The sequence below is a fragment of the Ziziphus jujuba genome, chromosome 7 (genome assembly GCF_031755915.1).
Source record: "Ziziphus jujuba cultivar Dongzao chromosome 7, ASM3175591v1".
Lineage (NCBI taxonomy): Eukaryota > Viridiplantae > Streptophyta > Magnoliopsida > Rosales > Rhamnaceae > Ziziphus > Ziziphus jujuba.
The window spans coordinates 25,251,500-25,267,489 of NC_083385.1; the positions used below are offsets into that span (position 1 = coordinate 25,251,500).

Sequence of the window (15,990 nt, forward strand, 5' to 3'; positions counted from 1 at the left end):
ATGAAGATCATGTCAATGGCACTGTTAGTTGTCATCTCGACGTTGTTTCTAGTCTCAGAGGCAAAAGCTGCAAGACCATTAATAGGTATGAGTGCTAGGATTGTGCCTGATCATTTCAATGGTGATTTAGGTGTCGCACAGTTGAAGAAGAAGGGCTCATTCTTTAAGCCATATTTTTCTAGCAAGAGAGTAACTCCATGAGGACCAAATCCAGATCATAATTCTTATTCTCTGCCACATTTTGACAGCAAGAGGGTAACTCCTGGAGGACCGAATCCAGATCATAATTCCCTGCCACATTTTGGTAGCAAGAGGGTAACTCCTAGAGGACCGAATCCAGATCATAATTCCTTACCACATTTCGGTAGCAGGAGGGTAACGCCAGGAGGACCAAATCCAGATCATAATACTCTGCCACATTTTGATACCAAGAGGGTAACTCCTGGAGGACCCAATCCAGATCATAATTCCCTATCATATTTTGGTAGCAAGAGAGTAACCCCAGGAGGACCAAATCCAGACCATAATTCTTATTCTCGACCACATTTTGACAGCAAGAGGGTAACTCCTGGAGGACCGAATCCAGATCATAATTCCCAGCCACATTTTGGTAGCAAGAGGGTAACTCCTGGAGGACCGAATCCAGATCATAATTCCTTACCACATTTCGGTAGCAAGAGGGTAACGCCAGGAGGACCAAATCCAGATCATAATACTCTGCCACATTTTGATACCAAGAGGGTAACTCCTGGAGGACCCAATCCAGATCATAATTCCCTATCATATTTTGGTAGCAAAAGAGTAACCCCAGGAGGACCAAATCCAGACCATAATTCTTATTCTCGAACACATTTTGGTATCAAGAGGGTAACTCCTGGAGGACCAAATCCAGATCAGAATTCCCTACCACATTTCGGAAGCAAAAGGGTTACTTCAAGAGGACAAAAACCAGATCAGAATTCTTACTTTCTGCCACTTTTTGGAAACAAACGAGTAACTCCTGGAGGACCAAATCCAGATCATAATTCTTTTCCATATTTTGGTAAGAAGAGGGTAACTCCATGAAGGCAGCTCTATGAGGACCAACTGCATATTATAATTCTTATTCTCTGCAACAAAAAAGATTGATTTAAGAGTATAGATGTTAGATTTTTTAGGATTTTTTACATAAATTCCAGGTACGGCTAGATCCTATTCGCAACCCACCTAATCCCACCCTCATATTATTATTTGGACCATGGTCCATAACTTTAATGTATTTCAAGGTGCATATATTTGCATTAGTAGCTATATTCAATCAATCAGGAAATTATTAATAGTAAATGGATTGAATATTAAAAAGCACTTCTAGTTTTTCATGGAAAAAATAATATATTGATTATCTACTTATCCTGGTTGTATCTTCTATATTTTTTTAAATATATTTTCTATAAAAATGGTGTATTGTTATTTATTTATTAGTTTGTTTCTACATCTGAGATGAGGGATTTGACTCAACTTAAGGTCTTAGAAATAGTAAACTTTGACATTGATATGTTCTTTTAGAAGACTTTGACAATACTAGATTGTCCCCGAATGAACATACATTAAATTTCTTATGGACATTGAATATCTTCAACCAATTGAATAGAGGGTCATACTGCAGTGGTTGCACCACACTGTTCTTTCAAAAAAATTGTCATCGGTAATAACCAGTTGGCTATTGACCTGTGGCAAGCAATTTCCATTTTTAATAAATATGTGACATCCATTATATATTTAATTATTAGCTCAAAAAGAAGCTACTTATTATCCGGTATAATATTATAGTGTAGGTTTATTTATTATATACTTTTGGAAAAATTCGTGGAAATTTGTCATATGTAGTCCTTGAGGGATTAAAAGAATAATATGAAATTACTGTCTAGTTATTTTCTGATTTGGAATTAACATAAATAAAATGCAATATTATCTATATACATATATATATATATTTTCTAACAGTAGTCCAAACTTATTTTGTATTCTTTTTCAAATTTGTTTTAAATAAAAATAATAATAATAAATTTATTGTTAACGGTGACCCTTTTAAGGCTGTTGGGGTGAGAAGGTTATGACCAAGAGCAAGCTAGCTTGAAGTGTTAGCAACAAGCAAGCTTTTGGTGATGCTCTTGGGAATGGTTGTGTGTGAGTTGTGTTTTTAGGTTTTGGTTATGGTGTTTTCTGGTTTTTAGGGTTCCTAAAGTGTTCTAAGGTGTTGAAGAAGAGATAAGAAGAAGGGGACCACGTTGCTTTTGAAAAATGAGGCTTGGATGTGTAGCCATTTCATTCATTTTACTATATAAGCTTGAAATTACAACTAGTTCACACATGCCAAGCATGTGAGCTTACAAAATGAGTAAAGTATTTGAAATTTGAAAAGTAAAATGGTGAACACCTAACTTTTCATACACAAAAGAGTCAAAAACCAGCTGCAACATGTCTATTCCAAATATAGTAAAAAGTGGCACATGGTTTTGAACTAAGTTCCCATTGTTTAACTAGTTTGGGTAAACAACCAAACTAGCTTCACCTACTTAGTTCCCCTTTGTATCTGCTTATGAAACTTGGTTTGAAGCATCCTTGGTCATCAATAAATATTGTTCCAAGAGCTAGGAAAGTTCTGGAACCGGATCATGGGCCAAACAGCTCCAAAACTGGCCCATACTCTGCATACTGGGCCCATCAGATACAGCAATCTGTGTGGAATAGAAAATGGACTTTCCCATGTCATTTTGACCTAAAATTTAAACCATAGTCTTCTATATATGTCTGTAGACATCCTTCAAAATTTCAGCCCAAAAATCCATTTGATCTTCATCTTTGTACATGGTTAGAACCCTTCTTGCCACCAAGCTCAATTCAATCCTTGAAGCCTTGAGTGTTTTGGATTCCTCATGTTCTTCATCTCCACCAACAAATTCAGTTTCAGCATCACGTTCTTCACTTTCGGATTCCAAGTTTCCATTACCTTTCAACACCATGGTTCTCTTATTCGGGCATTGACTAGCAATGTGTCCTTATCCCTGGCACTTAAAACACAAAATATCATGAGTTCTAGAAGGTTTAGGATCAGTTTTACCTTCAAACTTAGGTGCTTGGACAGATTTGGCTTTTACTTCCTTCCTTGGCTGATTAGAACATTCTTCTCCAAGTTTCAGCTTTGGCTTTGTATCATAGGTGGGATTGCTTCTCCAAACACTTTAATTTGTCCTCGTGCTGCTTGAAACACCCCCAAACCATGAGCTTGTACCCCTCCTCATGAATTGATTTTTCAATCTTGATGGCCAATGAAGCATCTACTTCAATTCTATATATTGTTGAAGCTCCATTTGGTTGGCTATCTCACGATTCAAACAGCCCAAAAACCTTGCCATGGTTGCCTTATGATCCTCATACATACTCAACCTCATCATGAGCATCTCCATCTCTTTATAATAATCCTTTACAATCCTATTTCCTTGAGTTAATGATTGGAGTCTTTGATGCAGTAACCTATGATAGTGGGTTGGAACAAATCTCTTCCTCATGGCTCCTTTCATTTGTCGCTAAGTAGTAATCAATTCATCACCAACTTTCCTCGGGTACTTTGCTCATTTTTCTACCATTAGAGTGCATGATGTTTGAACTCCAAAGCTGCCAATTTAACTTTCTTATCCTTCGAATAGTTATGACAATAAAAAATCATCTTCATTCACTCCTCCCACTCTAGGTAAGCGTTCGGATCACTATTGGTAAGTAAACATAGCATCGACCACGGGTTGGTCTCTCTTGGTAAGTAAACATAGTATCGACCCCCTTTTCAAAATCATCTCCAAATTTTCCATCCCCAAATTCTTCTCTAGGTTGTCCACAGCCTCCTCAACCTCGACCTCGACCTCCATGTGCATCTAACCTTGTATTTGGCCCATGTTGAGAATTTTCCACTATCCACTCTTTGATCTAAGTGATCAGAATGAGCATTCATCCGTTGGAATTGTTCCAAGATCGCCATCATGTTGGAAGGTTCACCTTCACTTCCCATTGCTCGAGAATCACCATTGAACCTCACAGATTCCTCTTCATTAATTCTAAATGATCCATCTCCTCCCCTCATTCTAGAATATGCCATGTTAGTATAAATAATGCTAAAATCCTCACCAAATTCATTCCCTCACATGTTTCACTCAAACAAGGTCCCGACACCCGTGTATGCTCACTAGTTTCGGCTTTTAACCCTCTTTTGAGCTCACACACTCCTGTCTTTTTTCACTCTCAAGAATATCTCAAAGTTCTATCAAAACACACTTAAAATAGCAGCTAGATCACAAATATGTCCTAATTAAACTTATTAACAAAACAGTAGCAAAATCAAGCAAATACCGAGTGAATTAATAAAACCTAATTCTCAGTTTCTTAACCATAGAAATGAGAAAATTGTCCAAGTAAATTTCAGATTTAACAAGATTAAAAACAGAATATTAAGAACCAAAATTCAAGGATAAAATTTAAGAAAAGAGATTCAATCAATGAATAAGAAACAATTTGAACAAATATGGAGTAGTTGTTGGTTGTAGTTCTTGTAATTTTAAGTCTTTGTATCAAATCCATTACCAATTTTAATCCAAACAATTTAAGCACTCAAAATTCAAATATCCAGTAGAAAATTGGATTTCCAACAACTCCAAATATTGTAATTCAAATTTCCAGCTCAAACAAATTCAAACTCCAAATTGCAACAACAACCGACCTTTTACAATTATATATATATATTATTCTTCTTTTCTTTTTAAATATATGAATGCAACTAATTAAGATTAAAACAGCAAAGAAAATCAACAATAGAACAAATTAACAAGAACAATGATGAAAAGCAACCAACAAACTAGGAAGCAAAAATACGGTAAAAAAGGAAACCTAATTTGGCCATGAATGATTTTTTTTTTTTTTTGAGATGCAGAATGTGTGGGAGTATGAAACAACCTTAACCTAATGTTAAAATTGCAGAATAACATAAAATAAAATAAGCAAATAAGATAGATCAAACTTGAAAAAAATTCAGCTATGATACCAAATGATACGAACTTCGGCCGACTTGCTCTTAGGCCTGTATTATATTAGCTCGGATCAAAAATTAAGTTCAAATTTTAATGGAAACCTTAACACCTAATCAACTTGTGATTATAAACCTTTGTATATGATGAAGATGCCACAATAAGTGATGGATGTCCTATTGATAAGTAAAACCAAAACACTTGATTTTTATAAAATGTTTTAGGTGTTCAAAGAGAACAAAGTGAGTTCTTTCTCACAAATAAAATTTCTGAATAATATATAAGCTGATTTCTCATTGAAAATAGGCCCTTAAATAGTCATAAGTCATAAAATAATAAACCCTAAAAACAAAGATTGAATTCGGCCAACAATAAGGAACAACAAGTATGGCCAAAATTCACAAGCTTTCTTAAATCTATTTGAATTAATTAATTCCTTATTTTGAATGAGGAATTAATTAATTTACAATTGAAATTATAAAAATAATAAATTTTCTAAGTTAATTTTTCCAGCAAAATAATTAAATAAAACCAAAATAAAAGCTGGTTTCCTAAAACAAAAGGTCAAACTGAAATTAGGAAACTAGTTGACTAGTTTGACAACTAAGCTAACTTTAACCAATTTCTAGCTTGTAAAGGCTCCAAATCAGATCCAGTGTGCCATGTAGGATGCCAAATAGGATTATTTATGATTTCCATACATTGCCTTTGATTGGAACAAAGAGAAAATGCTTAGTCAGCAAAACACAGTAAAGCCAGCGGCAAAACATGCAATTTCGGCCAAAGAAGACTTCCATGGGCGCTGTACTTTTTCCTTGTCTTGATTTCATGACCTCTTAGTGATATTAATTGAATTCAAAAAGTGTTGAACCCATTCCTTGCTGCCCGGAATCCATAAATACACTAAAACAGCTACCCGGGTCCATATCAGCCTCCCCCACTTGGATGCTTAAAACAGGCTTTGAATCTTCGGGTATTGACAAGCTCTTTTGGAAATTGATAACTCCTTGTATAAAGCCAGCCAGATTTTCCTTAAATCTCTTGGCTTGTATCGTGGTGATTGGCCTGCTCTTCAATTGTATCAGATCAGCACTCCGGCGGGTAGTTTGTTGTATGAGTACGAGGTGGTTCTCATTAACATGCTGCTCTTATTACCATGACGTCGAGCTATTACAACCATATTGCATTTAAATTGAACACATCATCTTCTAAATGTCAGGATCACCCTAAATCATGTTGTATCCTACATCATAACGATATAATAAAATGATGCAATATTTACCATAGGTTCCTATCGCTTAGACTGCTAACTTATAAGTTTTGGCCATCACAGGTAACCTCAGTGTCCACCGATGTACTATCCCCATTCTCACCTGCCGACTACCATATTATACACTTCAACATATACCAGAGATTGAAGATTCCCTATCACCCTGTTTCGACAATTACACCGATAATGCCAATCAAGTGTGATCACTAATTTGTTCTCAACTATTACACTCCCTGAGTTGACAAGTGTATCCTTTTAATTTCGTGTTCTACTGTTCAAAACCTGTTAGTAATATCACATTTCAACCTGTTAGCAGATGGTATTATAAGGATGTGATGTAAATCCATGTAATCGTAGCATTGTCAAGCATAACATTGCAACATTGTATCATCTAACTAAGTGAAAATATGTAGTTGTTATGTAAAAATGTCAACAAGCACTGGTCAATGTCAATCGATGCCGATTTGTTCATGCAGATAATATGTGCAATTGAAAATGTCAAGGAACCTAAATCGACAATTTTGGAGTGCTTAGATAACGAACAAGTCATACGTTTTTAAAACTGACTAAACTTGTAAAAGGTTTAAAGTATATGATTTTATAATTATATATGTATACTTGTCACAAGAAAAATGGTGTGGTAAGTTCATTTGGGCAATGGAAGAAGAATTTTAAATTGACAAACTCGATAAATTGATAACTAAAATGAGCCATTTAGCTAGGCAACTTGAGAGATCAAATTGTGTGCTGGACGTTATTCAATGCAACACTACAAAGGGTCAATGAACAGATTATAAGATAATAATATCGATCGAATTGTTATCATTTATTACGCTTAAACTATTTGTTTAATTTCCATATATATGGATCCATACTAAAGCAGTATTGTTTTTCTCAAAGGACTTCACATGATAAAGTCCAATATTAAAGTTGTCCATTTGTATTTACTTCATCTATGACTTTATAATTAATTGTAAATGAATAAGATGCATATATCATAAATCAGCCAAAGACACCTTATGCATTACATATAATGTTAGGACTCATCCAGAATTCTTTACTAGAACCCTAGAGAAGTCATGATCTCAGAGAAACCTTACCAGACCTTCCAATGGAAAATCCGATAGCATCTCCCGTAAAGGTTGGATATGCCACAAAATTCCCTGCATATAAAACACATTTTGAAAAGCACCATCTCATTCCTCCCATGTTACTACAAATAATTCCACAAATTTCAATACTTCATGATAATAGAAAACAAGGAATTGCATAATAGTAAATAAATTTATATCCAACACAGTATAGAAGCCTCATAGGGTTTACAATTAAATAGAAAATTCAATACAACACAAGATAGGAAGAAATATTGCAAAATAGGAAGAAAAAGGAAAGAAGAAGGCTTCCTGGATTGCGGTAATGAACAAAAACATTGAACTCACCCCCGAACGATTAACGTTGACTAACTTGGGCTTAGGAGAATGGATTTAAAAACATGAGGATTTAGTCATCCTAGTGGGTGACCCAAGTACCACATAAGTAATAATAATGCAGGTATAATAAAATAAAGGCGACTAATAATAATAAATAAATAATAAGAGGTTAAAAAAAAAATTAAGTAAAAATAAAAATTTTCTCTCAAAACCCTCACAATTTTACCCAGTTGGAAAGGTTCCCACTTTTAAAACTATTTTTACAAAACCTGTCATTTCTATACCCCACAAAATCAAGGAAATAAATAATAAGTAAATTACAAATAATTAAAAATTAAAAATTAACATTGAAAATAATCTGGTAACAAATTATTAAATTTTGAATAAAATATCATAAGATAAAATAAAATCAAAAATAAAATTTCTGTTAGAAAAATTTTGTTTAAAAGCAAAATTAACCTCAAAATATAATTCATAAAACTCAATTAATTAAATCCATGAAATGATAATGAATGAAATATTTTAATTAATTTAAAACCTCAATTTGAAATAGATAATAAATACTCTAAAATTTATGTTAAAATCTCAAATTGAAATGAATAATAAAGCATGATAAAATACGTTTTAAAACTTCAATTCGAAATAAATGAAATGAACAATAAAAATATGGTAAAATACATTTTAAAACATCAGTTGTGCATAAATGATGCAAACATGATTAAATATATTTTAAAACATTTTTTTTTGAAAACATATCGAGAAAATCACTTAACGCACCATACTATATACCAGTTGTGCCAGGCGATATTTAGCATCCCAAGTATCACTTTAATGGGAAGTTAAAGAGAAAAACTTGCAAATGGTCACCTTAGTGTCCCAAAGGCACTGATGTTGACAAACAATTATCCTGGCCATGGAGAAGGGAAGTTGATGCTTACTATGGCTCCTACAGGACGACCAAACATACTTGCTCGATAACAACAGATATGGTACAGAACATTAGTATTGTATGATGCATCTAAAACCATAAAATTGTAGATATCACTATATCAAAAGTTTAATAAAATGCCACAAGGTTTAGTGCATCTTTCAAAACCCATAAAATTCCACGTAGTCTTTTAAACCATTATCATAAATCTATGAATTTAAATACATCATTTTTTCCACAATAAAACCAAATCCATAAATATTTAAATGCACAAATATAAGTGTGAGCACAATAATTTAATACTAATATTTTTCTCAAATACATAAAATTAGTTTATACAAAAATTACGTAAAATCACTTAAATCTACATATACTTAAATTCACATAAAAACATTTTATTAGGCACAATAAATTCCACAATAGAATTTAACAATAATTTTAGACCAATTTTTTTTTAAGATCAAATATATAGATTCTATGCAACACATATTCAAATCATCATAATTTCGGCATCATAAATTCAAATAACAATTTTCTTAAATATTAAACATATAACATTTTGCAAAAGTTCAAATGACATAATATTTATATTTAACAACATCAAAATAGTTTTTGAAAGAGGATCACTCACTTTAGATGCAGTCAACACGGTGATCTAGCTCATGCATATTGGCAATGGCTGAAGCACAGTCAATAGCTTGAGGCTAGTTCTCTCTCCTCTCACCTTTTTCTCTGTCCTCTCTCTCCCTTTCTCTACTCTTTCTCTTTACTCTCTCACACTCCACCGATAAAAAAAACCAACGGGTGCCACTATGCACTCACTAGATTGGTTCAATTTTTGACATGTGACACAGTGTCAGTGGGCATTGTGCATACACTTTTTACACCTACATAGACTAGCACACAGTAAACTAGTCCCGAGAAAACTTTGCAGATCCAATAACTTGTTAATCAGATATCCAAATTAAGGATGCTGCTAGTCTATGAACTCGTATCAACGAGTACTTTACAACCATGTACAAGTCATAACAAAATTTTATAAAAATAAAAAGTCAAACACAGCACCACTTAGACAGTTTGGACCACAACTTGTTTCACTTATAACTTTCAAACCACAACTCCATTTTTAACATGCTACTATTCCACAAACTCAGATCAATATATACTTTGCAATGGTGCCTTGGTTGACTAAAAAATCCATCCAAAACAAAAAGTCAATGTGGGCTCCACTTGATAAACTCGATCAAACTCGGTCAATATGCTGAAAATTTTTGGTGTACTTCGGGACGAGGTGTTGCAATATGCCCTCTTACGAAAATTTTGCCCATGAAATTTTACGCATCACTGAAATAGGTAAGGATACTGATGTCGCATCTGTGCCTTGGGCTCCGATGTCGCCTCCTAGATTAAGTGATTTCGCCATAGGACTTTGACTATGGGGGATGGTCATTTTACACAATACTCACACCTCATGATCCAGGATCTGTACTGGCTGCTCCATATATGATATGTGTTTTCTTAACTCAATGTCGGGAGTTTTGAGCATGTGCGATGGGTCTGCAATGTACTTGTATAGCATCGAAACATGGAACATGTTGTGTACTTATGGTAACTCCTTTAGTAGTGCTAATCTATACACCACAAGGCCAAATCTCTTGATTATCTTGTAGGGACCTATGTAAGACGGACTTAGCTTCCCTCATCAGCCAAAACACACAACTCACTTCCACGAAGACAACTTTAAGAAAACCTAATCTCTCACTTCGAATTCAAGATCCTTTCTACATGCATTGGCGTAACTCTTCTGTCAGTCTTTATTAGCTTTTAACCTTTCTCAGATGACTCTTACCTAGTCCATAGTCATCCGTAGATATTCTGACCCAATCATGTTGTTCGTCGTAAGAAGCTTCTCCTCACCCACTTCACTTTAACACGTGGGGTTCGGCACTACCTCCCATATAGGGCCTCATACAAGGACATTCCAATGCTTGCTTGGTAGCTGTTATTGTAAAAAAACTCTACCAGTGGCAATTGTTCGTTCAGTTGTATGCTTTTCTTTTGCATCGGTTTACGACTGAAAAGTGGTACTGTAGTTTATCCTCTCACCAAGCAGATCTACTACTTTTTACAGATTCCTGAAGTGAAGCACAACTCTCGATCATATGTGATGGTGACTGGTACTCCATGCAGACTCATGATATGTTTCACAAATAGCTTGTCTAATTTCTCTAGTGAGAAACGCTCTCGCATAGGTAGGAAATGCGCTGACTTGGTAAATTGCTCAATGATCACCTTGTTAAGTTGGCAGTAGTGAATGCCCAACTTCAGGTTACCATTTTTCATTTTTATAAATAGACCGGGTGATCCCCAAGGTGACACTCTTGGTTTGATGAAACCTTTATATGCCCGATCTTACAACTAAACCTTTAGCTCCCTGAACTTTGCTGGTGCTATATGCTCAGTGGTAAAAAAATAGATGCAGTGCCCAAAACCAATTCAATGGATGTCAATTTCTCTCTTTGGTGTTAACTTGGCTAACTTGTCGGGAAGCATGCCTGGAAAGTCTCTCACTATAGGCACATCTTCCATCTTTATGCCACCTACTTGGATATGAACCACATGGGCTAGGTACCCTTGATAGACTTCTCCAATAGCTTCTTTGCAATGAAGGCAGAAATTAATCTCGATAAAGGTCTTTTAACTTCTCCATGGAACAACATTTCTGGCAGTCCGGTCGCCTAAACTTCACTTCCTTACTGTAGCAATCTATGGAGGCATGGTTTATAGCTAACCAATCCACACCTATGGTTATATAACCGCCAAAAAGGTCCAATAGAATCAGGTTTGCTTCCATCATCTCATCTTCGATACAGAGGAGGCTTCCTTTACCATCTGACTAGGCTATAGAGACTCCCCTACAAAAGTGGCGATTTCTAATTGACTTCCTAAGGATATTGGAATTATTCCAACTCGGACAACAAATTCTCTCTAGACAAAGGAATGGTGCTTCAACACGGCCAAAACAAGAGAATAAACACAAATAGGATGCACAGTCCCTTAAGTATATAGAAACCTAGAGCCCTGATACCACTACATCAAGACCCATCTAGGATCCTTTTCCGAAATCTTATATAAGCCCCGATCTTAGGGAAACCCTACCGAACCTTTCAACGGAAAATCTGGCAACATCTCCCCTGAGGGTTGGATATGCCACAAAATTCCGTGCACAAAAAACACACTTCTAAGAGCTCTACCTTATTCCTTCCCCCATACTACAAATAGTTTCACAAATTTCAGCACTTCATGATAATACAATATAGGGAATATGCATAATATTAGATAAATTTATCTCCAACATAGTGTACAGAGCATCAAAGGGTTTACAATTAAATATAGAATTTAATACAACATACGATATGAAGAAATATTACAAGATAGGAAGAAAAAGGAAAGAAATGATCAACATTCACTAATCTGGGCTTAGGGGAACAGATTAAAAAAGATGATATGCTAATCATCCCAATGAGTAACCCCAACTATTACATAAATAATAATAACGTAGGTATAATAAAATAAAGGAGATTAGTAATAAATACATAAATAATAAGTAGTTAAAAATAATAAATAAGTGAAAATAAAAATTTTCGCTCGAAACCCTCACAATTTCAGTAAGTTGGAAACGTTCCCCTTTTTAAAACTATTTTTACAAAACCCATCATCTCTATAGCCTAAAAAATCAAGGAAATAACTAATAAGTAAAATACAAAAAAAAAATTAAAAATTAAAAAGTGACATTGAAAATAATGTAGTAACAAATTATTAAATTTTGAATAAAATATCATAAGATAAAATAAAATCACAAATAAAATTTGTGTTAGAAAAATTTAGTATAAAATCAAAATTAACCTCAAAATATAATTTATAAAGCTTGATTAATTAAATAAATGAAATAATAATGAAGGAAATATTTTATTTAATTTAAAACCTCAATTTGAAATAGATAATAAAATACAATAAAATTCATGTTAAAACCTCAAATTGAAATAAATAATAAAACATGATAAAATACATTTTAAAACATCAGTTTAAAATAAATAATGAGAACATGATAGAATACATTTTAAAACATCAATTCAAAATTAATAAAATAAACAATAAAAATATGGTAAAATACATTTTAAAACAATAGTTTGAAATAAATGATAAAAATGTGATTAAATATATTTAAAACATTTTGTTTTGAAAATATGTCGACAAAACAACTTGACATACCACACTATATACTAGAAGTGTCAAGCGGTATTCAATATCCTAAGTACTACTCTGACGGGGAGGTTAAAGAGAGAAACATGCAAGCGGTCACATTGGCATCTCAACGGCGTCGATGTTGATAAACAATTATCCTAGCCATAGAGGGGGGCAGCTGATGCTTACTATACAAATATACTTTTCAACCTTTAGGTCCATGGCTCCTATAGGATGACCATATATACTTGCACACTAACAACATATAGAATACATAACACCAGTATTGTATGGTACATTAAAACTATAAAATTGTAGATATCACTATATAAAAAATTTCTTAAAATGCCACAGGATTTAATGCATCTTTCAAAACCTATAAAATTCCACGTATTCTTTTAAACCATCATCATAAATATATCAATTTAAATACATCAATTTTTACCTAGTAAAACCAAATCCATAAATATTTAAATGCGCAAATATAATTTTGAACACAATAATTTAATACCAACATATTTCTCAAATACCAAAAATTAGTTTATACAAAAATTATGTAAAATCACTTAAAACCCCATATACTTAAATTCACATAAAAATATTTTATTATGCATAATAAATTCAATAATGGAATTTAACAAGAATTTTAAACCAAAATTTCTTTAAAAAATCAAAGATATAAATTCTATGCAACACGAATTCAAATCATTATTTAAAGAGATTGCATATTTGTAAATAATACCAACTTTTCTCAAGGGAGTCTGGATATGATAGATGCAACAAAGCATAAACACCATTAAATGTGCTATCTTCTGGGAAGCGCATAATAAATAATGGATCTATTGTTGAAGGTTTTAATGCAATTTTAAATATTTCTTCAGATAACATGTTTTTGAAGGTTTTTTAGAAAACACAAACAACTTAAATAATGGTATGGTGCTTTATTAAAAAAATGCAGTTATTTAAATTAGTACTATTAATTTACTTTTTCAGTTAAATCCATAATTATTGTTTCGGAAGTGATTATGGATGCAGGTTTGCCAAAACATATTATTCAATAGAATATTATTTGTGTATTCTAACTTTTTAATAAACATTAGTTCATTATTTTAATTTTTTTAATTTAAAACTATATGATTATTTATTAAGTCTCATTAGTTTGCTATGTTGTAGATAAAGAAGATCTTATAAATTCTAATATCACAAGAAGTGATGATTGCGAATATGATGTTATAGTTATTGTTATATAGAATTCCAATTTTCATAAGCAAATGTACTATTATAATTTGATTATTTATTAATTGTTTTTCCTTTTTTTAGGGGATGAAGTGGAATGAGGTGACTTCTCAAATAGGGGTATATTTTTAGGACTTTATTGTTTTTATTTCAAAATTGCTCATATGTGAATTTTAATAGTATTCACCCTTTATGAATTTGATGGAGATTATTGGGATATCAAAGATCCTTCCAAGAAATGTGAATTTTGTGGTGCATTGTTTTGGTATGATGAGAGGGTTAGAAAGAATTACAATTCATCAAAACCAAAATTCTCTTTGTGTTGTATGCAAGGGAAAGAGGAGCTTCCAATGATGCAAGACCCTCCCCAGGTTCTTAAGTATCTACTTTATGGTGCAGACGACAAAAGCAAGCATTTTCTTGAAAATATTGGATCGTACAACAGCATGTTTTCTTTTCCATCCATAGGAGGAAAGATCAATTAAAGTGTAAATCGTGGATGATGGCTTCCTGTACTTAGGTTACAAGAAGGTTACCATCAAAGTTTGCTCAATTGTATATTTATGACATTGAAAATGAAGTGTCAAATAGAATACAAGCTGTCAGGAAATCAATGTCTTCCGAGATTTTTATTTTGCATACTAATATATTTAACTACTTATGCTAACAATGATTGTTATTTTTACATATGTATTAGCCAAAATTTTGACATCAAGAAACTGCACACTGAGATTGCTCATGAGTTGAAGATGATGCTTGATGAGTATAATGTTTTAGTTAAGTCATTTAGAATGGTAAGGGATACAATTCGACAACATGACTCCTTAAATTTGAAGCTCAAACTCATTTGAAGGAGAAAAGGAAACAGAAGGATGTACAATTTACCAATTGTATCAGAAGTTGCAGCTTTAGTAGTTGGCAACTTTGAAACATCTCCAGCTGATAGAGACATTATAGTTAAAACTCAAACTGGAAAGTTGAAAGGGATCAACGAATTAAATGCTTCATATATTGGACTTTAATACCCTTTGCCTTTTCCACACGGCCAAGATGGATATCAAGAGGATGTTCCACTAAAGCGGTGAGACACAAAATCGTTTGCTAGAAGGAAGAGGTTAAGCATGAGAGAATTCTTTGCCTATAGATTGCAAGAAAGAGAGAATGAGTCCCCAAATATCTTATTCTTAAAAAGTTTGTTCCAACAAATTTTAGTTGATGCGTGTACGATGGTTGAATCATCACGTCTATCATATATACATACCCATAAAAAAGAATTAAGGTCCGAGATGTATAGAGATTTGGCAAAAGCAATTTAAAGAGGAGAAATAAATGCTTCCTCACAAGGAAAATGTGTTATATTGCGTTCTTCTTTTACAGGTGGGGCACGATACATGATCCAAAATTACCAAGATACAATGGCAATATGTAAATGGGCTCGATGCCCTAAGCTTTTTATCACACTTACATGTAATCCAAAATGGCTAGAGGTTGTTCGTTTTGTAGAAAGTAGAGGTTTTAAAACCTGAAGACCGACCAGATATACTTTGTACAATATTCAAAGTCAAGCTAAATCAGTTGATAAAGGATCTCAGACAAAACAAGATATTTGGAAAAGTCAAAGTAGGTAATTTTTTGTATTTATTGATGAATAATTTTTTATAAATTGCATCCTTTAAATAATATTATTTAACTAACATAAATATAATCTTACTACAATATATGTTTATATATATATTTGATGATATATGTTGACTATCATACTGTTGAATTCCAAAAACATGGATTGCCACATGCATGTATACTTCTTTTTTTATATCAAGAAGCCAAATA

General features: G+C 33.1%; 1 protein-coding gene across 1 annotated transcript; it reads left to right on the forward strand.

Annotated features, from left to right (window-relative positions):
* On the forward strand, positions 1–1,065 carry LOC132804492 (uncharacterized). The gene is made up of 2 exons (XM_060818905.1): positions 1–140; positions 249–1,065. Exons 1-2 carry the CDS (start codon positions 1–3, stop codon positions 1,063–1,065), a joined length of 957 nt encoding a protein of 318 aa, XP_060674888.1.
* The last annotated feature ends 14,925 nt before the right edge of the window (positions 1,066–15,990 follow it).